This window comes from Mastigoproctus giganteus, chromosome 2, assembly GCF_048544385.1.
Source record: "Mastigoproctus giganteus isolate SK-2022 chromosome 2, ASM4854438v1, whole genome shotgun sequence".
Lineage (NCBI taxonomy): Eukaryota > Metazoa > Arthropoda > Arachnida > Uropygi > Thelyphonidae > Mastigoproctus > Mastigoproctus giganteus.
In genome coordinates, this window is record NC_143576.1 from 29,819,385 (window position 1) to 29,847,240 (window position 27,856).

Here is a 27,856-nt window from a genome sequence, read left to right on the forward strand (position 1 = left end):
CCCTAACTAGTGCTAAGAGGAAACTGTGCACTTTCCGCTGGATTGAACCAAGCTTGCTATGCAACTCACAGTGCGTCTAAACCAGGCTGCAGCAGCATAAGTGGTAATTTGTAAAATAACAGCTTTGTATAGTGTATGCAAAATCTTATAGTTCAGATCCCAATCCTGACGGGAAATGCAAACATTGTGAAAGACAAATTTTCTAAGTTTGTCCAACAGATGATTCAGATGGAGAGAAAGGTAAGGCGATTATCAAGCGGTAATCCAAGTAATTTTGTGGTAGTTAGAAAAGGGAGAGATTTAACATTAATTTTTATGAGAGGAGGAAGACAGGTTGGCAAACGGGTGCCTTTGAAAACCAGCATACAAGTTTTACTGTGAGAAATAGTACATTTGTTAAGCGTTGACTAATCAGAAAATTGTTGAAAAAAGAATGTTTTCTTCTAGTGAATGGTGGGAATTTGCATAAAAAAAAGAACTAAATCATCCATGTATGCAAATGATGAATAATTTGGGGAAACCTCTCAAACCTTTTTTTTTGGAGAAGGGGGCACATAAACAGCTGCATAAAACAAAAAAGCTAAGATTTACAAATCTTTAAAATCACAGCTTTAATTCCAATCTGAATAAGTACCTAATTCTTAACCATAATCAACTCACAGACCAAAGAAAAATAAGAATGTCCTGTCCCCTTCTAATAGAACTAAAAACACCCTTCTAATGATTAACCACCTCAGAAAAACAGGCCAAATCTTAACAATCCTCATGTCATATTTCAATTAAAGTAATAATATCAATGTAAATCATCTAACAATTGGAACAGCTCACCAATTTATTTCAAATTTTTAATAAAATCCTTCTGTACAGATGTGAGAAAGCAGTTTCTTTCTAGTGAAGAACAGCCACCTAGAGTAATAAAGAACAAAGATTTTATCGGAGAGGCTGTGAACATTCTGAATAAAGTCAAAAGTAACACTCCTAGACCTTTTTTAATTATAGTCAAACACATCTGATCACATTTAGAAAACCAAATTGGAACAGCACTTCAATGACTCCTTTCCCTCTCCCTTGACCATAAAATTCTAAAATCTTGTAGCCAAAAATAAACATTAGAAGTTGCAATACAAGAAACTCTAAAATTTAACATCATCAGTGAATGCATGACAGTGGCACACTGGAAGTAGTTCCTAGTAAATTGAGTGTACTTTGAGTATATTATGAATTGAGTGCACTTTTTTTTTTTAAACTTTCTACATCCACTATGTTCCTAGTTTTTGAAAGATTTTGGAGGACATCAACAAATAGACAGGTGAAGGGACTACTGCAGACAGATAGAAGCTAATACAGGAAAATGAAATGCAAATATATACATATTGTTTTTTTTTTTTTTGAGGGAGGGGGCTCCTGATTGCAAATGCAGTCACAGCTAGTGTGCTGTGGATGTATTTGCAATACCACTGTACACAAAATGTATATATGTATATTAGTTTTTACTGTTTCAAACTATACAGGGTGTCTCAAAAATATTGGTACAAACGTTTAGAGAAGGTAGGTAACATCTAAAGGAATGTGAATCGCATAGGAACCCATAACTGGAAACATCACCGTAAATCAGTACGCAGCGCTGTTCATCAGTTCGCAAGAGGGAAAATTTCTGGTTTACTCATTCAAGCAGTAGTCGCCGCAGAAAGAGCATGCTGCATTGATATACAAACTGTTAGCTGGCAGACATGCACCTAGTGTATGGATAAACAGAGGGCAATGAACTAGCTGCTTAACAAATTCATGGAGAACACTTCCCAGACAGACATGTACCGGACCACCATTTGTTTGCGTGTGTGCATCAACATTTGTGCAATTATGGGTCATTTAGAGGTAACAGGACTAGTGTGGGCAGACCACGTTCGACGCGAACTCCTGCCATGGAAGAAAGTGTGCTGAATGCAGTCCAGAATAATCCTACTACCAGCACACGTGCTGTTGCCTCTGCCTTAGGAGTGCCTTGTTGCAGTGTACAGCGTGTCTGGCATGACGATTCCTTACACCCCTTTCATCTCCAAAGGGTTCAGTTACTGCTCCCCCAAGATCATCCTGCACGTGTGGCTTTTGTGCAGTGGTTTCTCCAAGAAAGTGTTCAAGACTTGAATTTTCCAGCCTATGTTTTGTTCACGGATGAGGCTTATTCAATCAGCACAATGCTCATGTGTGGGCTCACGACAAACCATACGGTGTGCGCCCCCATGCGATACAACATTGTTTCGCAATAAATGTGTGGGCAGGTATGGTCGGTGACTACTTAGTTGGCCCATACCTGTTACCATCCCGCATGAACTCCACTAAATATCAGATCTTTCTTGAACAAGTTCTACCAGGGTTACTTGACAATGTTCCAGCAAATGTGAGACGCAACATATGGTTTCAACATGATGGGGCGCCTGCCCATTATGGAAGGTGTGTTGTAACCATTTTAACAGGCATTTTGGACGTTGATGGATTGGCTGTGGTGGACCCATTGCCTGGCCCCCACACACTCACTTGATTTCTTTCTGTGGGGGAGCCCTCAAATCTATCGTGTATGAGTCGCCTGTGGAGATGGAAATGGATCTCGTGGTGAGACTCGTCTGCACTGCTGCTACTGTCAAAGAAACTCCAGGTGTGTTCGACTGTGTCGCCAATCCATGCTGCGTCGGTGTCACGCATGCATTGCGTCTCATGGTGGAACCTTCGAGCATCTGTTGTAACATCATGAAATGCATCCATCTCTTACTCCATTGTTAATATTATGTCAAATAAATGTTTGCCACTAATTACTGTCTTGTCATTTCTGCTTCTTGTGCCTCTGCTACTACTTTCCCGTGACGTTTCCGGCAATAGGTTCCTATGCGATTCACATTCCTTTAGATGTTACCTACCTCCCCTAAACGTTTGTACCAATATTTTTGAGACATCCTGTATAGTTTTATACAAAGGAGACTTAAATCAAGTCAATTTCTGTCTGCTTGTACTTTTCAATAAGCTTATGGAAAAATTGTTCAGATTTTTTTACACACAAACAGGCACACTGCTTGGCTTACATGAAAATCTGAAACAACTTTCCATAAGTTAATCAGTAGAAAATGTTGCCATCACTCAACTATTGTACCAGCATAGTATTTTTGCAAATAACTTTTCTATTATACTAACTTTGAAGCTGAGTACCTCCTAGATGTGCAGATTCTTATAAACTTTTGTATTCTACCCAAAGGCCCATACCCACTGTCATGGAATTCAAACAATACTTGCTTTTTTTTGTAAATATGTGATACGGTCAAAAAAGTATCCAGACTTTTATACAAAGCACAGCTAAACCTGGACACAGTTACATTCCCAAAGTACACTCCTTGAGCACTGATGCACTTTTGTCATCACTGAACAAGTTCACAACTGCTGGTAGCAGTTCTGATATTTTTCTGACCACAATGAGGGAACCGTACGTTGCATCAATAACCTTAAGTTTGCACAGAATTGACAGACTTGTGAATCTTGTTTCACTTTTGAAAAATAATCACTTTCTGAGAGGTCAGGTGATTAAGAGAAATGTGGTAAAAACAGTACAATGCTTAGTGAGATCTTGTAGCATGAGAAGTTAGAAGTGTGCAAGTGCACTGTTGTGAAACAACTTTCAATCTTTTGCTGCTCACTGTTTTGGACATCTTTGCCAAACTGTCTTGCAGCCTTTACTTATGATGTTGTTGTTTTTTTGGTTTTTGTTGTTATTTGGTTTTTTAGAAGCATTAGCAACTAAGGCCATATTGCTCCGGAGATATGCAGTGGTCATTCTCTGACCTTTCCGCATACTCCGTATTTGGTGGTTACGGGCTCGAACCCCGGTCTAATCAAGAAGCATGTGCTTAGTTTAAAAATAGTTTAAATTTAGGTCAAGCTAATAAGTAGTAAAGTGTTAGCGAATGAAGTTTCATTTATTTTCTCAACTATAATTGCAAAGAAATCACTGCCTTACTCTAGTGGTGAAATAATAAAAAAATTGTGTAGTGTTATCATTAGAAATGCCTGTTAGCATATGACCAAAAGAAAAACAGAGTTACCTTGATTAGCTCCACCAAAAATATTCCTTTGAGTAATGATACAGTTTCAAATCAAGTTTGTAATATTCAGATGTAATATTCAATGAATTATTAAGTAGAATCAAAAGATGTGTATTTTGCTTTTTAACTGGCACTTGATGAGTCAACTGACGTTTCGTATGCTTTGTTCATTTGATTCAACATGATGGCAGCTGTGAAGAAGATTTTTTGGCTGTTTTGTCACTTACTGGTCATACTGGTTTTTGCAAGATTGGAGGAGGGAGAATTGGAAAATAAAACTTCTCCTTTTTATTTTAAAAAGTTTTTGGAATTCATGTTTGGCTAGCATTTTGTTTTCATTCAAATTTCAGTGTTCTGAAATTCACTTAACTGAATGTTTCTTAAATAACTGACAAAAGATGCAGTTGTCTTGACAAATTCATGAAATGTTCTCTAAGTGTTTCATTTTATTTTACTCGTTTAATTTTTCTTCATTCTTCAAATGCACTTAGCCAATAAAAGAGACAAGGTATTCTCAGTAAGCATAGTGTTTATTCGTTTGTGCTTTTCAAAATCCTTTAAAACTAGGAACACAGTGCAGTGTAGAAAGTGAACATTTGCACTCCGTGTTTTATGTCCGTCAAATCTACAACAATAAGTATACTTTAATATTTATAAAAATAAACTATTCTTACCAGGCTTTCTATAATATATATAAATATATAAGGCCAAGACAATAGCATATGTAATTAGTGCAGTCCACCAATTCATGATAAACATAACAGCAAGGCACAATATGGCTCCAAGGAGACTCAACCACATATTATAATATTTAAATGCTGGGCGAAAGCCTGAAAAAAAAATAATACATACAGTAAGGAGAAATTAAGACGTTTATTGAAAAAAACAAAAAAGCAGTAAAAAAAATCTTCAGCAAAATTTCTGATAATAATTTAGTATACAGGAATATCTCGAACAGTGCGGGTTTCACTATAGCACGGTTTACAAATTGAAAAAAAAATTAACTGCCTTACGCACCAATACATTATGGATTCAAGGCCACGCTGACTGTTATTGCAACTCCCATTATATACTGACTCTGCTAGCATTCATACATTAGTAAACACTCTAGATTCCAAGCGGTGAGGTCGTTCACCGTGCGTAAGCTGTACAAAATTTTTTTGCTGTGTATTTTTATTAAAGATTATTTTTTAAAAACGTTACACCTTTATATGCAAATATGAGTGGAAAGAAGAAATGTAATAGCGCTGAGAGTTCTAGATCCAAACATCGAACAAGGTATGAAAGTAAGGCAGGCGTTGCAAAATGACATTCAATGTTATAAAGAGATGTATGCAGATAAAAAGAAGAAAAAACTGCAAACTAAGCTGATCAGTTATTTTTCAAAATAAAAATGCAGTACATACTTCACTTATATTCTTTTGGTATGTACATACTGCAATAAAAATCATTTCTGCTGTACTTACTAGTATTTTTCATTTTTATCATTTTAATTTCTTTTTTTGCAAAAACTTCGTGTGCATCAATTTATGGTAAACAAATACCTATATATTTTTGCAACTTGACCCATATAATCGGAACACATTACATTAAAATACATACTAATAATACCTCGATCAGCACAGTTTCGCATAGCGCGGTATTTTTTTGGCACGAATTAACCGCGCTATGTGAGGTATTCCTGTAATTATTACAGAGCTTGGCAACCAGGCATCTCAGAGGTGGTGACCTGATTGAGGTTTGAGTGAATGATCAGTAAAATGAATGAAAGTGGGAATTTACTGCTATGTTCACTTTTACTGTTGCATTTACTGTTATGTTTACTTTTACTGTTGCATTTACTGTTATGTTTACTTTTACTGTTGCATTTACTGTATTTCACTGTTATGAACTACAGGCCATAAATTCAAATTATATGGGTTGAGGTTTAGACTAGATTATAGGAAGATTTATTTTAGCCAGTGAGTCATTGATTGCTGGAACAAGTTGCCCTCGCAGGCAACTAAGGTTGACAATTCGAATAAATTCAAAGATCAACTGGATAGTTACCTGTATGAGGAGGGAAGCATATACTAATTTGTATGTTTTTATCTACTTTATGGTTTTTTTTTTTTTTTTTTTTGTGCCAGTGCAGCAAAAGCCTGTGGTGTCCTTGCACCATATAGTGAATATTATTACTATTATTCATTATGGTTGAACATCTCTATAATAAAATGTTATTTATTTCTCTGATTTTTGGTAAGATTTAATTTCTCTATAGCAAAATTTGGCTGTAATGAATTTTTGCAGTGACTTAAGCACCTTCTTTTTTTTTTTTTTTTTTGGTAGTTGTTGGCGCATCAGCTTCTGTGGCCATAGTGCACCTCCCAAGGTTTTTGCAGTACTTTGATCCAAGCCCGAGGCGGGATTCGAACCCACAACCTTTGGGTTGCCAGGCAGACACTTTACCCACCTGGCTAGCCCAGTCGGCCTTAAGCACCTTGTTATAGAAAGTGTGAATGAAAAGAAATACAAGCGGTGAAGTTAACATTACTTTAAGTGTGGAGTAAAGATTAAAGGAATAAAGATTTTTGAATAACACTGCATAATAAATAAACTTTTGGAAGGAATGGAAAAAAAAAAAAATTAATTTTAGAAGAGTGATAGATTAACTGAGCACATTCATTTAAAGGAAAAAGTTGAGACCTTTCCCCTTTGGGGAAGGCTAGCTTAATTAGAAAGTAATTTTTGAAACTTGAAGTATTTGGCAATATCATTATAGTTTATGTTATGATAGTTATGTTTTGTCATCCCCACTGCTTGGCACCACATGTAAATACTGCACCTTTTATATGGGAAACTTAAAACAGTAGCACACACACACACACACACACACACATACTAAAAATATTTCAATTGCTTGGATTATAAGCTTAACTTACTATGGTTGTTGTTGTTTCTGTTTATCCTTTTGATAAAGCTTACATAATTCAAAATTACAGCACACAAAGGACTGAAGTTATGAAGATAACCTGTAGTTATCTTCATAACTTAATTTTTATTATTTAGATAAAAATCTGAATATCAAGGTTTTATTCCTTTGTCTTTGCAAAAATTCTTTAACTTTTATCGCAGCATTTCAATACACATAAAATATACTAAAAAGAGCACCTTTTTCATACAAAAGGTGACTAATAACCTTTGTTGCACATGGCCTAGTTTACTCTTGATGGAAAAACAAAACATTTATTTCACTAGAGCACTTTTGCAGAAATTCAAACAATATCATAAATCCATTTCAAAAGACTTCAGTTATGTTAGCCTATAACTAAAGACTTGAAAGTTATGTGAGCCTAGACGTTACATATAACTATATATAATTATATATACCTAATACATAGGTTATATATAACTACATATAACTTATGTATTGGTTTAGCAAAACATATTAAGATAAAAATACAGATTTCAAAATTAATCTTTTTTTTTTTGATACAGTGCATATCATTTATAGAATAAAGTGAATGACAAAAGCATGACTCCTAATTTCTTTTTTTTTTTTTAAAGAAAGCTCCATAAAGCTGCACGTTACTTTAGCTATGTAACAATAATAATACATAGCTTGTATAAATGATACTTATACTCTCATTGCTCACAGAGTTTTAATTTGTGGAAATAAAATGTATTTTGATATCAAACTCTTTCTGTTACTGAAAATTAGCAAAACATAGCCTTCAGAAGTAAATACTTCACTGCAAGTACACCTATTTAGTACATGAGCTTGTTAACTGGTAATTTGCATTATTTCGTCTTCCTGGGTTTCATGAAATTAAATTAAGTATTTTAAATATATATATATATATATATATATATATATATATAATAAAATTAGTACAAACCATCAATAAATACTGGGGAGTAAGAAAAAATCTTTTTTATTTATTTATTTTTTTTTTTTAGGTAAACCCCAAACACGAGAGGTATTAGAACCTATAGTACTTAGTACCATGCTTGGGTTGGAGGTTGAGAAGACAAAAGAAGATATTTGTTGACATTGGACTTGAACTTCTGTAGACTAATTTTCAGGAAATACGTATGAAGGAAGGTTGTTCCAGAAAAGGCCAGTTGAATGAATAAACGAGGAAGATGAAAAGTTGGTTCTGTGAGTTTGAAGTTGGACAGTAACTGGATGTTGGCTGGTGGAGGCACGTGTTCGGACTGTTTTGAAAGAGAGAGCGGGAATTATAGAAGCCAATTCAGAAGAACAGTACCCATGGAAGTATCTGTAAAAGAGGCATGCAGCAGAAACAGTACGTCTATCAGAAAGCGAGTGGAGAGACTCTGTTAGAGATGAATCATTAATTAACCTAACTGCCCTCTTCTGAATGGAATCAAGAAGCCTGAGAGAGGTTTTGGGGGCACCACCCCAGATGTGGGAACAATATTCCATGGCAGAGCGGATTTGCGATTTATACAGAGTGAGCAGCTGTTTGGAAGAAAAGTAACGCCGAGAGCGAAAGAGAAAACCAAGTTTTTTAGATGCAGAGGAAGCAATATTTGTAATGTGCTTGTGCCAAGAGAGATTAGAAGTCAGAGTAATCCCCAAAAGAGATATATCATTTTGCCTAGAAATCGGAGTGTCACTACAGTTAAGCAAAGGAGCAGAAGAATTCTTTTTGCGAGATATAAGACAAGACTGAGTTTTAGAAGGGTTGAAATCAACTAAGTTGTCATTGCCCCACTGGAGAATTACCCGAAGATCGTCATTTAAGGAATTGGTAGCAGATTTTCGAGAAATTGAAGCTGATTGAGCAGGGCAAGGTTTCTCAAAATGGAAAGTAGAATGCAATGTGTTATCATCGGAAAAACTATGGATAGGATTTCCAGTCAATGGAAGAAGATCATTAATATAAGATCATTGTTAACAGGAGAGACTGCTTCTACAGGGATGGGATACACTTAAATAGAAAGGGTGCAAGAATGTTTGCAGATGCTATCGAGGCAGTGTTAGGTGGGTCGGAAAACTGCTAGATTGGGGGGGATACAAGGACTAATAGATTAACAGTAGCCACTGGCAGAGGAGAAAGTGATTCTTGCACTGCTTCTATTGGAATGAGCAGCAGCCTGGAAAATAAGATGCAGGATATTTCAGAGACTGCTGGGAATCATTGGGGTACAAGTAAACACATGGGTTGTGTTAGGGTGGCTAAGAGGAAGAGCAGGTGCATGTATACTTGCGTGTACACCAATGCTAGGAGTCTAGTAAATAAATTTGATGAATTTGAGGTATTGCTCAAAACATCAAAGGCAGATATTGTTGGGATTTCAGAGACATCGTGTCACACAGATATAAGGAATGCAGCACAGGAATTTGGGGAGTACAATGTCTACAGAAAAGATAGACAGGATAGGAAGGGAGGAGGGGTTATGCTATTAGTTAAGAAATACATAAAATCCAAGGAAGTGAAGCCAGTCGACATCGCTGGACAGTGCAGTGTCGAGTCAGTTTGGTGTGACATAAGCATTGGGGGATCAAAATTGAGAGTAGGAGTGTGCTATAGGCCTAATGACTCTGATGAGTATAATAAGAAACTGAACAGGGAAATAGAGTGGGCCAGTAAATCAGAGAGTCTTATTATGGGGGATTTTAATTTCCCAGATATTGACTGGAATTTGGGGGCTGGTCACTCACACACTAGCAAGGCTTTTGTGGATTTATTGGATGATTGTTTTCTACATCAGCATGTTCAGGAGGCAACTAGAGGGAGTAATACTCTTGATTTGATTATCAGTAGTGATTCTTCATGCATTAAGAATCTGCAGATAAATGAACCACTAGGTGGCAGTGATCACAGTGTTCTGAAGTGGGATTTACTCAAAGAGGTAACTACCATTAGGGGTAAAGGGAAGGGGTATTGCTTTTGTAAAGGCGACTACGATGGACAGACAGTATTTAAATTCTATACAGTGGGATCAACTGATGATGTTACCAACAGCAAATTCAAAATGGGAAGCATTCAAAGAACTTATCTTGGAAGCTACTAGGCTTTACATACCAACTAAGAATTATTGTTCAAGGTTTAGGCCTAAATGGACGTCAGATGAACTAATGAGGCATATGGCAGAGAAGAAAAATGCATGGGATACATACAAATTAACACGTGACACAGAAGCCTATGATAGATACAAGTTGATCTGTAACCAAGTTACAAAGGAGGTTAGGCAGGCGAAGGCAGATTACGAGAAATCCTTGGCAAGGGATGCGAAGAAAAACAGCAAAGAGTTCTTTACTTATGTAAACTCTAGAAGGAAGGGGATGAATCAGATTGGTCCACTTGATATCGATGGGTCATCTGTTGATGATCCTGCTCAGGTAGCTAACAAACTAAATGAATATTTTGCATCAACATTCACACATGAGGAGTTATTCAGTGAGGGGAATGCCAGAGGTGTATTCAACTCTGGCAGTAAGCTAGAGAATCTTGTAATAACTGAGAGTAAAGTGGAGGAGAAATTGTTGAAGATAAACACAAGAAAGGCACCCGGGGTGGATGGGATCTATCCAGTTATATTAAAGGAGGCAGCAGAGGAAGTAAGCAAACCCTTAGCCATAATTATGAGAGCTTCCTTGGACTCAGAGGAGGTACCCATGGACTGGAGATGTGCATATGTGACCCCAATTCACAAAATAGGATCAAAGGCTGACACAAGTAATTATAGACCTGTGAGTTTAACTTCTGTTCCCGGAAAATTAATGGAGGCACTGGTTAAAGAAGCACTGCAGGATCATCTAGAAAAGACTTCAGTTATAGCTCAGACACAGCATGGTTTTGTTAAGGGGAAGTCTTGCCTGACCAATTTGATTGGATACTATGATGCAGTCACAAAAGAACTGGATGCAGGGAATAACTTTGATATTATATACTTGGATCTTAGGAAGGCTTTTGATACTGTTGCACAAATTGGAGCAGTGTGGCATTGGAGGCAAATTGCTGCTATGGATAAAGGGGTGGTTGAGGGGGAGAAGACAGAGTGGTAATCAATGGACACTACTCGTCGTGGACTAATGTTATTAGTGGAGTCCCTCAGGGTTCAGTGTTGGGTCCTTTATTGTTTTCTGTATTTATAAATGATATTGATGATGGTATATCAAGCTTAATGTCCAAGTTTGCAGATGATACGAAGGTTGGCAGGGTTGTCAAGGACACTACTGACACTATGCTGCTGCAACAGGATCTGGAAAGGTTGAGCAGATGGGCTGAGAGGTGGCAAATGAAGTTCAACATTGACAAATGTAAAGTACTACATATGGGAAACAGCAACCACAGAGCAACGTATCAACTCTGTGGTACTACATTGACAGTGGTAGAGAATGAAAGGGACCTGGGAGTGGTTGTGCAGGCAGATATGAAGTTCTTTGAGCAGTGCAGACGGGCTGCAAGAGTAGCTCATGGTGTATTGTCAATGATATATAGGAATTTTTCTAGCAGGGATAAGGAGGTGATTATTCCCTTGTATAAGGCAATGGTCAGGCCACACCTAGAGTACTGTATACAGGCCTGGAGGCCTCATTTCAAGAAGGATGTAGAGCTGCTGGAACGAGTACAGAGAAGGGCAACAAGATTAGTGAATGGAACAAAGGGGTGCTCTTACGAAGAAAGGCTTAAGTTTTGCGAATTACAGTGTCTGGAGACTAGGCACCGGCGAGGTGATCTGATAGAGGTGTACAAAGCCTTGAATGGTTTGAGCATGCTCAATGCTGATGGGATTCTTCCTCTTGCTCAGAATAATCACCTGAGAGTGCATAAATTCAAATTGAGGAAAGACAGATGTAGGATAGATGTGCGGAAATTTGCCTTTAGCCAGCGGGTGGTTGGTAGGTGGAACAGACTTCCATCCCTTGTCGTGGAAGTTGATAGCCTAAATAAGTCTAAGGCTCGGCTGGACAGGTATTTCAAACGAACAGAGGGGTGAAGTGGAAGTGGTTATTTTTTATTTATTTATTTTACTTTAATTTTTTTGGCTGATGCTGCATAAGCTTGCTTTCTTGCATCAAATGCCTCTATTAATGCTAATGCTAATGCTATACAAGAGGAAAAGAATGGGGGAAAGAACTGAATCTTGGGGGACACCGGCATTAGTGGAGAAGTTAGAAGACAGAGAGCCATCTACCATCACCCTCAGTGAGCAATTAGAGAAAACTGGATAACCAATTACTAAAAACAGTTGGCAAACCATAAGATGGAAGCTTGTTTAAAAGACCTTTATGCCAAACAAAATCGAAAGCCTTTGAGATGTCAAGAGCAACTACTTGTATTTCACCGAACCTTTCCATTGAATTAGTCCATAAATGGGTAACATAAGCGAGAATATCACAAGTGGATCGACACTGATGGAATCCATACTGCTGGTTATTGATCAGACGGAAAATTTCTAGGTAGTTTAAGAGTTGGCGGTTAATTGATTTCTCCATTACTTTAGAAAGAGTAGAAGTAATTGCAATGGGACAATAATTGGATGAGAGGGATTTGTCACCCTTTTTAGGAACTGCCTGGATATGAGCAAATTTCCAAGCAGAGGGAAAAACCCCTTTGGAATAAGAAAGTGAAAAAGGCGGCAAAGAATAGGAGTAAGTTCAGGAGCACAGGTTTTGAGAACAAGTGGAGAAATACCATCGGGACCTGGAGCTTTCTTAGCATCAAGATTCGTCAAAATCCTTCTGACATCCTTTTGGCGGAAGACCACAGGAAGCATTGAATGGAGCATGTTAGGAATGGTGGGAGATATTTTACCAAAGTTCATTAATACATGAGTTTGAAGAAAAATGGGATGCTAGCAGGTCAGCTTTACCCTTGGCTGAAGTGAGAACAGAACCATCTGGTTTGGACAGAGGTGGTAGCAGAGATGGGCGAAATTTGCGGCCAATAGCTCTGGCAAGAAACCAGAATGCTCGGGTACCATTAGGGCAAGAAGAAAGTTTTCTACTCTTAGCCTGTTCGGACTCTAGTTTGGACATTAATAACTGCTTTACAATTGTTGCGAGCTTTGGTGTAGGCAGAAAATGTTGTTGTTATTTGGTTTTTAGGAGCATTAGCAACTAAGGCCATATTGCTCCGGGGATATGCAGTGGTCATTCCCTGACCTTTCCGCATCCTCCGTATTTGGTGGTCACGGGCTCAAACCCCAGTCTAATCAAGAAGTTTGGACTGATTAATAACTGCTTTACAATTGTTGCGGGCTTTGGTGTAGGCAGAAAAAGAAACTGAAGAATTAGAAACAAGCCAATTACGATATGCAACATTCTTCTCTTGAAGAGCCTTAGCATATTTATTGGAAAACCAAGGTTTAGATAAAGGACGAGATTTTAAAGTGGAGTGTGGGATAAATGATTCCATTCCTACAAGAATAATTTCACTGACACGATCTGAGCAAACGTTGACAGCAGAAGTTTTGAAACAGTAATCTGACCAAGGAAAAGAAATCTCGCAGGTCATCCCATTTTGCATTCTTGTAATGCCAAACAACACGAGGTTGGGAATAGCCATTAGATAAAGGCTCCATTGGAGAAGAGAATCACCAAGTTGTGATCTGAAGTGCCTAAAGGGCCTCTCACTATGACTGTGTACGTAGAAGGGTTGTTTTTGAGAAAAAGATCAAGTGTGTTGGCTGTATGATTAGGATTGTCCAGTATTATTGTAGGTAAATGAACAATCTGTGCAAGGTCATTAGTAATTGCAAAAGCCTCAGCATCTTGACCAGCTGGGTCAGTGTGACTAGAAAACAGAAACCAGCTGGAGTTGTGAACATTGTCAGTGGATATTACTGGTCAGGTGTTTTAAGTTAATGCATTTCTAATCGAAAATGAGTGTGAACACTGAAAGTCTATCACATTCTTTAGGCTTGCCAGTTGTCACATGGAACCACCAGTGATAGAAGGTAAAGCTTGATAGATTGTTAGTAGTTTAACCTGTAGTGCTGGGGAATGCCCTGAATGTATTCCTTTAGTTTTAAAGGCTAAATTAATAAAAGTCAACAGACTTTTATTAATTTAGCCTTTGACATCAGGTCAGGGAATGACCACCGCATATCCCCGGAGCAATATGGCCTTAGTTGCTAATGCTCCTAAAAACCGAAAAACAAAAGAAACAAATAATGAATTTATTTGTAAGGTGATGCTATTATCCCTCTTCTTCCTTTTTTGATGTCCAGTTAATGTCCAATATTTCTAATTAATTATGTTGAATATATTTTAAAATAATTTTCTCCTAAACCATAAAGAATGCAATGTTTCCTTACCATAAACATATTTACAATCTGATTCGCACCCAATGAATACATTTCTTATGTTTTAAAATATTCGTTCCTATATTTCAAATTTACACTCCTTGGCAGGGGTAAGGAGGTGATTATCCCCTTGAATAAGGCAATGGTCAGGCCATACCTAAGTACTGTATTCAGGTCTGGAGGCCTCATTTTAAGAAGGATGTAGAGCTGTTGGAACGAGTACAGAGAAGGGCAACAAGATTAGTGAAACGAACAAAGGGTTGCTCTTATGAAGAAAAGCTTTGCAAATTACAGTGTATGTAGACTAGGCACCTGCGAGTTGATCTGATTGAGGTGTATAAATAAAGCCTCGAATGGTTTTAGCATGCTCAATGCTGATGGGATTCTTCCTCTTGCTCAGAATAATCACCTGAGAAGGCGTAAATTCAAATTGAGGAAAGACAGTTGTAGGATAGATGTGTGGAAGATTGCCTTTAGCTAGCAGGTGGTTGATTAGCATAGGCATATGATGCAAGAAAGCAAGCTTATGTAGTATCAGCCAAAAAAAAAAAAACATCTCCCATTTCACCCCTCCGTTTGTTCCAAATACCTGTCCAGCTCAGCCTTAAATTTATTTAAGCTAACAACTTCCACAACAAAGGATGGAAGTCTGTTCCACCAACCAACTACCTGCTGGCTAAAGGCAAACTTTCACACATCTATCCTACAACTGCCTTTCGTCAATTTGAATTTATACCCTCTCAGGTGATTATTCTGAGCAAGAGGAAGAATCCAATCAGCATTGAGCATGCTCAAACCATTCAAGGCTTTATACACCTCAATCAGATCCTCTCGCAGGTGCTAGTCTCCAGACACTAATTTGCAAGACTTCAGTCATTCTTCGTTCATTCAGTCATTCAAACCCTTTTCTCCATTCACTAATCTTGTTGCCCTTCTCTGTACTCATTCCAACAGCTCTACATCCTTCTTAAAATGACGCCTCCAGACCTGTACACAGTACTCACAGTGTGGCCTGACCATTGCCTTATACAAGGGGATAATCACCTCCTTATCCCTGCAAGAAAAATTCCTGTATATCATTGACAAGACACCATGAGCTACTCTTGCAGACCATCTGCACTGCTCAGAAAACTTCATATCTGCCTGCACAATTACCCTCAGGTCCTTTTCATTCTCTACCACTATCAGTGTGTACAACAGAGTTGATAGGTTACTTTGGGGTTACTGCTTCCCATATGTAGTACTTTACATTTGTCAATGTTAAACTTCATTTGCCACCTCTCAACCCATCTGCTCAACTTTTCTAGATCCTCTTGCAGCAGCGTTCTGTCATTAGTATCCTTAACAACCCTGCCAACCTTCGTATCGTCTGCAAACTTGGACATTAAGCTTGATAGACCATCATCAATATCATTTATAAATACAGAAAACAATGGACCCAACACTGAACCCTGAGGGACTCCACTAATAACAGTCCACGATGAGCAGTGTCCATTGATTACCACTTTGTCTTCTCCCACTCAACCATCCTTTTATCCATAGCAGCAATTTTCCTCCAATGCCACACTGCTCCAATTTGTTCAGCAGTCTTCCATATGCAACAGTATCAAAAGCCTTTCTAAGATCCAAATACAGTCCATTCCAGTTATTTGGGACACATCGGGACTAGTGCATTTTGGCCCGATTAAGCGGCTGCCCCAATTATCCGAAGTTTCACGTAAATAGTTAAAAATACAATGTACCCCCCCCTTACAATTGGTTCACTGTACAATCAAATAACGTTACAACGAACTCACCATAGTAAAGTACCGTTCACTATACGATGTGCAGTAAGCGACGGTCATTGTGATCACATTTGTGAATTGAATTTTAATTCAATTAAACAGCAATTCTAATTAGCAAAATAGGAGAAATATTATCCACAGGCTATAAAAGCAAAGATATATTAAGCACAAATTTACCCTTTATTATCTTAGCAATTAAAAAAATTAAATTATACGTGAAAATCGTAAGAATATACGTGATAATCGGAATAATTAATACGTACTGTAATATGTACATATGAACTAGTTGACATTTCTGTTCACTGACATTTGTGGGTGGGGGTTAAAATTTAAAACAGTATAAAGATAAGCAATCAATAACAAAGAACAAGGCACACACAAATTGCAAGTAACACGATACGTGCAAGTGAGAACGGAGTAACGAGTTACAAAGCTTTAAAAATAGGAAGAAAGAGAAGATCTGAAAATTAATTTTTTTTATATGATTGAAGATTTCATGGAAGTGTAAACACATTTCACCATAATAACCCACTGAATTCCAGCTGTCGGTATTATCGCAAATTCAAAAAGATAGAGTTTACTGTCCATTTATGACAGATTTCACTAACAGAAAAGCCCAATAAACAGGTGACTACTAATTGTTTTTATTGTTTTATGGTTGTGACCTCCAGAATTTCAACCGAACCACGTGGTACCATCGGAGACAATCGTAGGGTAATCTCCAGTGCTGCAGTCTCTGGCCCCGATTAAACGGCATGCTGTCCCAATTAAGCAAAGTAAACCCAGACTGTTTTCTCAATTGGTTTCTGTTTTTTTAAGATTTGCCCCAAATAAACGGCAGCCCCAATTAACCGGTGGCCCAAATAACCAGAATCCACTGTATATGATATCAAAGTTATTCCCTGCATCCAGTTCCTTTGTGATGACATCATAGTATCCAATCAAATTGGTCAGGCAAGAATTTCCCTTAACAAAAATATGCTGTGTCCGAGCTATAACTGAAGTCTTGTCTAGATGATCCTGCAGCGCTTCTTTAACCAGTGCCTTCATTAATTTTCCTGGAACAGAAGTTAAACTAAGAGGTCTGTAATTGCCTGTGTCTCCCTTTGACCCTCCTTTGTGAATTGGGGTCACATTTGCACATTTCCAGTCCATGGGTACCTCCTCTGAGTCCAAAGAAGCTTCCATAATTATGGCTAAGGGTTTGCTTACTTCCTTTGCTGCCTTCTTTAATATAACTAGATAGATCCCGTCCACCCTGGGTGCCTTTTTTAAGTTTATCTTCGACAATTTTTCCTCCACTTTCCTCTCAGTTATTACAAAATCATCTAGCTCACTGCCAGAGTTTAACTCACCTCTGGCATTCCCCTCCCTGAATAACTCCTCATGTGTGAATATAGATACAAAATACTCATTTAGTTTGTTAGCCACCTGAGCAGGATCATCAACATCCAGTGGACCAATCTGATTCATCCCTTTCCTTCTAGAGTTTACATAGGTAAAGAACTCTTTGTTTTTCTTTGGAGAAAAACAACAAAGAAAAATCTTTGCCAAAGATTTCTCATAATCTGATCAACTAGAAACAAGGTAATCCGAGCCGTCGCATGTAAGCAGGAACATGGCACAACAGAAACACAAAGGCAAAAACATGGTGAAATACCTATCAGATACAACCACCACCCTAATGGGAAACTATGAGAAACTTACTATACATCAACACTCAGTGCACAACTATTCTCAGCCCTCATAAATTGTACCTCATTAGGTGATGGACCCTTGAAAGGAAGCCATCAAGAGCTTGAATTTACAAAGGAACTGGACACTTCATTGTTTTCAGAAAGTAAATTTTCTCAAGGCAGCTTGAGATCTACTTTTTGGTCTTCCAACATTCTGTTGACTTTTGATACCTTAGATAAAAATCAGCCTTATCAAAAAACACAGTTTAGTTTATTTCCAAAGTAGCACACCTGAGCTTTTATTCCTATCTGTCTATCATACAACTGATTTCAGCACAAAACAGTTAAATGTTCCTTTAAATATTATGACAACATTCAAAATAGTTTAAAACTATTTAGAAATTTACAAAGGTTACAACGGCTGAATTGATATAACAGAATATTTACCAAAACATGAGGGTTAAGGTATTCTTCCATCAGAAAAATGTATATACAAAATATACATTATATTTATATGATGCTATTAATAGCAATAAACACAGGTAAAGAATCAAAACTGACTTTATTAGTATTAGAAGTATAGATAACTCTTGAATTAAAAAAGGGACTAATTAAAAGACAAGGAATTATGAAGTTATGCTTTCAACTCTTGAAAGCACATCTCCAGGCTGTTAATGGATCACTTCATAGAAGAATTCTTAAAAGCCATTTGGCATGTTAAATGTATTGTTTAACTTTTATATTTTGGAAGTCACACTACAGGCAATGGGAGGTCATATGTATACTAGTGAAAACCAGAAAGAGGATAGAGAAAGAACATGGTTATATATGTCGTATTATTAACCAATAATTAACCATCATTCAATAGGATTAATTACTCTTTCACATGTGAAATTACTGCTGCAACTACAGCACATATTTTGCAGGTAACCGCTACTGTTACCATATGAAAAAAAAGTGATTAACAAACTAATAAAAAATAATTAAAGAGAACCTATCTTTACTACAAGTACCCTCAGACGTCTGTGGTGTTAAAACTATAGAAGCACATACTGTAGATAAAGAAAAAAGGAAATTGAAAAAGATTAAGGAGTTACAGGCATGATTTCATCAGGGGAGAATCCAAGCTTATAGATATCCAAAAGAGGTCATTTCAACAGTGAACTGCCAACAAGCAATCAAGCATTTACTGGTCTCCCATGATTTTATCAGAGGGAGAACCCAAGCTTGTAGATATCCAAAAGAGGTCATATTTCAACAGTGAACTACCAACAAGCAATCAAGCATTTACTGGTGCCCATATATGACCTGTAACAGAGTAAACCAAAAAATGCACGAACTTAACGGAGCAGACTAAGGGAAATCTTATGTTAGGCTTAAAATTGCTTAGATGATATCATTAGATGTGTCATGGCTAGTAGTAGACTTTTTTTTTTGATTTCAGCATGAACAATGTCCCTTAAATATTTTGTTATGGTTTCTCTTTTATTTAACTGTACTCTTAAATCTACTACCAATGTCATAAATCCAGAAAAATGACCATAATATATTTATATTAAGCTTATTTCTTCCAGTAGTACTAGCATCATTTCTATAGTGTAGTAATCCTCTAATTTATGCAATTTTAAGTTCAGTCTTTAATGTAACTCAACACGATAAAGTATTTATGATGTATTTATGTTAAATATATTTCTGCCACATAGTGCCAATCCTTTCATTACTGCCAGTTTGTTGCCTACATGGACAGTGTTACAAATCTTACTTGAAATACTTGACTTGGTTTGGGTAAAACCAAAATATAGGTATATCAGTGTACTGTAGTAATTTGTAAGATGAGGATGTATCCTTGAGAATACACTGAGTGATCATCAAATTATGACCACCTACCTAATACCATGTTAGGCCACTGTTTGCATGGATAACAGCTGCTATTCATTTAGGCATCGACTCCACTAGATGTCTGAAGACATCCATAGGGATCTGCAGCCATGCTGACTGCAAGGCTTTCTACATCGGCAGATGATAGTTGTGTGTCCAAAAGCCTCGCTTCCCATTCCGAAACATCCTACAGGTATTCAATTGAATTGAAGTTGCATGAATTTGGAGGCCAATCAAGATGGATGACATCTTCATTGTGCTCCTTGAACCATTCATGCATGGTGCAGGTCTGACGACATGGCACATTATCTTGGAAAATTCTGTCTCTGTCTGAAATGCAACAGGGCAGGGAACACAGTCTTCCTAAGAGCTGCTGGTAGACATCACAAGTGAAATGTTGGTTCATACAAACCAGGGGTCCTAGTTTTGTCAGCAAAACATGCCCCATATCAAGCAACCACCAACAACTATCAGGATAGTGGGCACCATACACAATGGGCCCATGGACTCTTGTTTGCACCACACATGAAGGTGTCTGTTGGCACGTTACACCAAGTATTTGGAGTCATCCAACGATACACTTGTTTCCAGTCCTCCAGTGTCCAATCAGCAGCATTCACCATTGACAATAATTAGCAGCAAGGAGCAGGTGTCTCTTGGGTTACCTGCTGTGGAACCCCATACATCTGAGTTGTGTGGTACATCATCATTTGGGATATTGTCTTGCATTCCCATATTGTATTGAAATGTCAACTGAACAGTGAGCACTACCTAAGCCTAGGCTTGGGTAGTGGTACTTAATGGCACTTTGTTGAAGAGTAACCTGCCATCGAGCCTGTACAGCATGCTGCATCCTCTGCTCACAACAAACATCCACCTTGCATAATCTTTACAGTTCTGTATATGAGAGGTGGTTTGACCTTTGACACCATCCTTTGTACACTAACCACAGTGGATTGTGAGCAACCGACAAGACATGCCATTTCTAATATGGTAGCACCTGTGCATAAGCTCCCACAATCATGTCCTTTTGAAACTCCATAATATCTTTACTACATCCCTGATTTCTACTTTATATCACTTTGATTTGCACAACCAAATGCAAATTACCACTGCTCTAGCATATGAGGCTGTTCAGCTTTGTATTATGGATGAGGTGGTCATAATTCAGTGATCACTGAGTGTATATAGTATACATAGCATCTTGTTTGACTTTATTAAATAAGATAAATTATGTAAACTAGTTTTAAGTCAGAATAAATCACTAACAATTCTACAACATACAATTTATATACTGTATAGACATGAAAAATAATAAAAAAAAAAAAAAAAAAAAAAGAGGGAGGAAGGCAGGCAATATATTATTTTATGAATTGTAACTTAGTTAGAATATTATTTTTTAAAATCTCACCTGGTGATCTGGCAAATGAAGCATGAAAACAGGAGAAATTAATGAGACAATAGGCTGCTAGGAAAAAGTTAGAAATTATAGGAGCAATTGCATTTAGTTCACCTAAGGGAAAAAAAAAAAAAAAAAAACCAGTGCTGCTGTCAAAACTTAAGTGTCAATTAATTTTATGAAAGTATAGAATATAACCTTAATTACATTCTTACATGAACTAATTAACATAATGATTGAATGGAATTTTGCCCTTCAAAAATCTATTAATTAAACAAATATTGTAGAATATAAACATTCTATTCAAGCTACTTATTGCTAGTAGTCTAAAAATGTTTTGCAGATGCTTTTTCCTCTGCTTCTTCAGTGACTGTAATGCTGCAGTTGTACTATCACAAAGACACCAGTGGACCAAACAAACTATAAACCTAGTTTATTAATATTTGATTTTATTTAAAAATAAATTAAATAAATAAATAATCAATTAAAAATAAACAATTTTTAGTTTATTTAAAATCACTGAAGAAGCAAAGAAAACATCCATAAAATGTATGATTTTTAGACTCTTAGTGATAAATAGATTCTAAGCCCTACAGAGGTGAAGTGCTTTCATTTGAAGTATTTTAATTAGCATAAATGAAAACATTATGTTAATTATTAATTCCTTTAGTTAATATAAAACATTAATCTAATCATTCAGTCCTCCACTAGGTGCACCGGCAGTAAATCAGTGTGAAAACAAATTAAACTTAACACATTTGCTGCCACCTAAATGTGAGAGAACTCATTCAATGAGCATTAATTTTTGGAATGTTGAAAAATATCAACATTCCGACATTTTCTGCATACCAAAAATTCATACATAATGGTTGAAAATATAAAGTTTGAATTCATTTCTAAAAGCCAACACTTAGTTTTGTGCTGAGCTGTAAATCAGAACAAATCTTAAAATTTTATAAAAAATATACTCTTGTATGTACCTAAACTAATAGCAACACAAGCAAAAAACAAATAAAACTGTGGGCCATGTCTATAAACAAAAGCCAAACATTACTATAAGTATTCAGTGTGCCAGTACTAAATAGTTGTCAATTTCATGTGTCTTTACGTTTATGGCACTCACTAGTTGACTGCTTAAGAATGAAGTTTATATGCATAACGGCACACCACTTAGGTGCATTTTGAATGCAGTTGTGTTGCAGTACATCACTCCTAGTGCCAGTTTTACACATCTATGAATAAAGGCAGCAAACATGTTTAAAATTAAAATATCTATTAGAATAACGCTACCAAGAATTTATTTCTTCCACAAGGTTTGAAATTTCGCTCTGTATTATGGATTGCATTAGAATTGAATTCTGGCCATAAAAAAAAAAAAAAAAAAGGAGGGATATTAAACACAAAAAACATGGTAAAATATAAAGATTACAAAAACAATCTGTAATCTTTATGTTTTACCATGTTGAAAATGAAGTAGTTACATAATAATTTAGAGTTTTATTACTGTTTTTTTTTTTTTTTTTTTTTTTTTACTAATAGCATTCAACTTCTATAATTGATTACATCAGCTCCTTGAATTAGAAGTATTGTTTCAATATTATAGAATTTAGATGATGTTTAAAAATTCATAAAAATGAACTTCATGCAAAGAAGCTTTTAAATAATACAGTGAAATTATTTGAAAAATAAATCAGAATTTAAAAAAAAAAATTTTTTTAAACAATCATAAAAAATGGCAGAATTCAAAAAATTTGCAAAAGAAATTGTAAAAAACTCATTACTTCTTTTGATGTAATGCTATGTTCTACATCTATTTATGTATTACTTGATTATATGTCATCAACTTCTGTATCTGAATTCCAGACAATTTCAGCTTTTCTAAACCGACAATTGCTGACATGTACAACCTTCTCCAATTTTAAAATCTATTTTTGTGATGCCATTTATTATAAACAATGTCTATGATTACTTAAAAACACAAATAAGAAATGGCAACAGATGAGAGTTCACAGATAAGAGAACTTACAACAAAAGTAATAATGTATCTTGAAAAATGTACATATACATTATTCAAGTATATATATATATAAAAAATAAATACACACACACACACACACAGACAGGTTCCTAGGACAGCTCATGGAATTTTGATAGCAGGGATAAGGATATGACTATCCCATTGTATAAGGCAATTAAACCACATCTTGAATACTGCATATAGGTCTAGAAGACATTTTAGGAAGGATGTGGATCTGTTTGAATGGGTGCACAGAACTTGTTCCTCTCAACAAGATTGGTGAGAGGAAACGAAAGGGTGCTCTTATCAGGAAATGCTTCAGGTTTGTAAATTGCAGCAGCTGGAAACTAGGCACCTGCAAAGAGATCTGATTGAGTTGATTAAGGCTTTGAATGGTTTGAATAAGTTCAATGCTGATGGAATCCTTCCTCTTGTTCAGACAAGACATGAGGGGGCATAAATTAGCCTTCAGCCAGAGGGTAGTTGACCAATGGAACAAACTTGTATCTGTTGTTGTTGTAAAGGTGGGTAGTTTGAATAAATTCAAGGAAGAACTAGACAAATTGTTGAGGGGATGGACAGGTAAAATGGGAAGTGCTGATTATTATTATTTTTTTCTTTTGGCTGATATTGTATGTTTGCTTTCTTGCATCACTTGCCATTACTACTAGTACTAATAATAATATACATACCTCCCACCTAAAAGTTTGGAATCACATTTAATTTTTCTTAATTTTCAGTTATTAGAATAAGACTGACTTATTTACCAATTTTTATTAAAACATTTTCTATTATGTGTAGAAATCAAAAGACTGAACTAATATTTAAGAAATTTCTAGAATATTCGAGATTATTCCAGAAAGATATAGATGATTCTAGACTATTTTAGAAATTGGGAGTATTTTTCACTATTACAGAAGAATTTAGATGATTCAACAGTGTTTTTCAATAATATATATTGAGGAGCAAGAGCTGTAATTTATAAAATCGAACACCCATCACTCAGAAAATGTTTAGTATAAGTTGTGTATTTAGTGATAAATGTGGCAAGAAACAGGAACTGACTGTTGAGAAAAAGAAATGCTATTATAACTCTGTAATTCCATGAGAAGTATTTCATTTAAAGGAGTAAAAACTACCATTTAATGATTCAGGGAGACTGGCAGTTTAAAGAAAAACCATGATCGGGAAGACTGCAAGTAATGACAGAGACATAAGATAAGACCATAATACTGATTTCTAAATGCAATTGATGACTTACTGCACATGAAATCCAAGTTGAATTCAATAGGAACAAAGAACTCCCATGTCTACATCCACTGTAAAACTTTGTCCTAAATAAGCAGGACTTCATGGTCATGTAGCAGTTCGAAAACCCTTATTAAAACTGGAAAAATTGAAAGAAACTTGGGCTAAGAGTCATCAACACTGAAAAATTGAAGGGTTGAAAAATGTATTGTGGATGGATGGATAATTCAAATTTGAAATTTTTGGATCCAAGCATAGAATTCATGTGAGTTGATCAACTGAAGATAAAATGGTGCCACATTGTTTATGCTGACAGTCAAGCATGGTGGTGATTCCATCATGATCTGGGGTTGCTTCTGTTTTTCTGGTGTGGGTGACATTATCAGAATTGAGGGAATTTTAAGAAAAAGGTAGAAAAAGATTCTTGAACATAATTAAACATCCTCTGGACTTCGCCAACTTTGTGGAAGAAATTTTATATTACAACAAGACAATGACCAAAAGCACAGCTCTAAGCTGTGCAGGGACTTTCTATCAACTAAACAACAGGAAGGGGTACTGCAGGGATGGCCAACGAGTCGATCGCGATCTACCAGGCGATTGTGGCTTTAATTTCAGTCGATCACGACAAATTTTAAATATACAGTCATCCCTCGATTTGCACGGTCAGATATACTACCAAAATTTTATATTGCACAGCGGGTTTCGCTACCTGCGTGAAAGCTTTTTTTGAAGCTTTTTTTTTTACGAAGCTTCAAAAATAGGAATGAAGAGCAGATTTTGAAAATTTATATTTGTTTTTTTGCATGATTGAAGATTTCATTGAAGGAGAAACACATTTCACCCTAATAATGTAAAATCCCACAGAATTCCAGCTGTTGATATTATTACAAATGCAATAAGATTAAGTTTACTACCCTTTTATAATTAGATTGCACTAACAGAAAAGCCCAATAAACTGGAAAGTGCAAATTGTTTTTATTGTAATGGTCGTGACCTCAAGAAATAGCTTTAGAGAAATATCACAAAGGCATTCAAAACTGATTCTTATAATGATATAACCAAACAGAACAATAAACAGTGGTGTTTGTCTGGTTATTTTGGAAACAAGTTCCTCATTCGGGAATCCTCTTCATCAATTATCCTACATTAGCTGTTCAGACAGAATATTTTTCTGGTTCGCGCAACTTTGTGTTTTAAATCGGTAAGCATTGCTTTTGCTGATTTAATAACTGGACAGTACTTATGTTAATTTAATACCTTTTGATTTAAAATGAATACTACTAAAAAGAGTAAAACTTATCATTTTCATCAAGAGTGGGAACTAGAATACTTTTTTATAGTGGTGAAAGAAAAATGTTGCTGTTTGTTTTGCAATGCTTCCATGGCTATACCCAAAAAAGGAAATTTAGAAAGGCACTTAAACGCACTCCCAGGTAAATACCAATTGGATTTTCCAAATTGTGGCCGTAGAAAAAATAAATTAGAAGAACTTAAATCCAAATTATTCGCGTAACAAAATTTCTTTGTGACACCTAAATTTACAATCTAAAGCAGTAACTGTAGCATCATTTAAAGTGAGTCATCTTCTTGCAAAAAAATGCAAATCATTTTCTGATGGTCAATTCAACAAAGATGCATTTTTAGAAATAACAGATTCTCTTTTTGAAAATTTTAAGAACAAAAATGAAATTAAGTGCCCTTCAAGATCTGCAACTATCTCAAAATACTGTGAGGCGGTGCATCGAAAAAATTAGTAAAAATGTGAGCAAAAAATTGTGTGCTGATATTGCTAATTGTGTGTCCCTTTTTCTTTAGAACTGGATGAATCTACAGATGTCAGTGATACAGCTCAGTTGCTCGTTTTTATTCATATGGTTTTCGATGATTCTGCCACTAGAGAAGAACTGCTATGTATGGTTTCGTTAAAAGAAAGAACTAGATATCTTTAACTCATTCAAACATTTTATTGAAAAAATTAAATTACCACTATTTAAGCTCGTATCAGTAACAACAGATGGAGCTAAAGCAATGATGGGGCATCTTAACAGATTCATCGCATTGTGCCAAAAGGATGACAAATTCCCAGATTTTTTGAGTTACCACTGTATCATCCACCAACAAGTGTTAGCCAGCAAAAGATTAAATACTAAAAGTGTTATGGACATCGCTTTCAAAATCGTGAATTCCAGAGGACAATCTCTTCAAAGGAGACTTTTCAAAATGCAACTCTATGAAAAAGAACCAGATCTGATATTACACACAGACGTGAGGTGGCTGAGTCGGAGTAAGTTTCTACAGAGATTAAAAAATTTGTTGATCAAAGGGGAGATGATTATCAGCAGCTACAAGATACGGAGTGGTTGTGTGATCTGGCTTTTTTGGCAGATTTTACCAGTAAATTAAGTGATCTGAATTTGGAATTACAAGGAAGAAATAAAAATGTGGGTGACATGATTTTTAGTATTTCTGCATATAAATATCAATTTTTGGCAATGGCTAAGGATCTCAAAGAAAAAAAATTTGACTATTTTGCAAATATGCAAGATCATTTGTAAAAATATCCTGTTTTTGAATTTAATAGTGAGAAATATGTTTCTGAAATTGAGAATGTTGTGGACAATTTTGAAACCAGATTCAGTGATTTTAAAACAATTGAAGACATTGTTCAATATATTTCTTATCCTTTAATGTCAACCTAGATACGAAACAAATTGCAGAAAAAAAAAAAAAAAAAAAAAACCCGCTGCGATTTTTCACATGGAGAAAATATTACTTGAAAATGAAATTATTATATTGCGAAACAATATCTTTCTAAAAGCCAGATGATCAGAAAAAGTGTTTTGGAAATATGTTTGCCAAGAAAAGTACCCAAATGTAAAAAAATGCAGTGAACTTTTAAAATTCCTGTTTTGGTTCCACATATCTATTGGCCTTTTTGTATTTGAAACAAACAAAGAATCTCTGTGCTCTTATGGACTTGCATACAGAAGATTCTTTACGGTTGGAACTTATCACAGTATATCCCCCATTTTGAAAGTTTGGCAGATGACATGAAGACACAACCTTTGCATAAATTAAAATTTTAAATACATATGAATTTAAAATAAGAATTCTAAATTGTATTTAATTTTTAAATTTATAAACAACATTTTTCAATATGTGTTGATTAACTTTTTTAACCTTGTGCAATGAAATTTTTGAGATGGAACATTGTGACCCATTTTGAAGGAAAAAAGTAGATTGCATCACAAATTAAGTTGGCCACCCATTGGGTATTGCAAATTATGGTGTGGCCATCCTAACTGCCTAACTTAAACCTAATAGAGCTTTAATGGAATCATCTAGACAAGGAGTAGCCAACTTAATTTGTGATGCGATCTATTTTTTTCCTTCAAAATGTGCCATGATCTACCATCTCAAATTTCATTGCACAAGGTGCACAAATCGAGGGATGACTGTATATTTAAAATTCGTCGTGATCGACTGAAATTAAATCCGCGATC

The 27,856-nt window shown here is 35.9% G+C and overlaps 1 protein-coding gene across 3 annotated transcripts in view; it reads right to left on the reverse strand.

Moving 5' to 3' along the window:
• Window positions 1–27,856, reverse strand: part of LOC150089241 (solute carrier family 12 member 2-like) — a 544,391-nt gene that overhangs the window by 186,012 nt on the left and 330,523 nt on the right. For all 3 annotated transcript variants that reach the window (XM_090388535.1, XM_090388531.1, XM_090388539.1), the window contains exons 12-13: window positions 21,098–21,199; window positions 4,760–4,915 (exon numbers count right to left, since the gene is read on the reverse strand). In XM_090388535.1, the coding sequence (XP_090244661.1) occupies window positions 4,760–4,915; window positions 21,098–21,199 (258 nt within the window). The remainder of the gene's footprint in view (window positions 1–4,759; window positions 4,916–21,097; window positions 21,200–27,856) is intronic.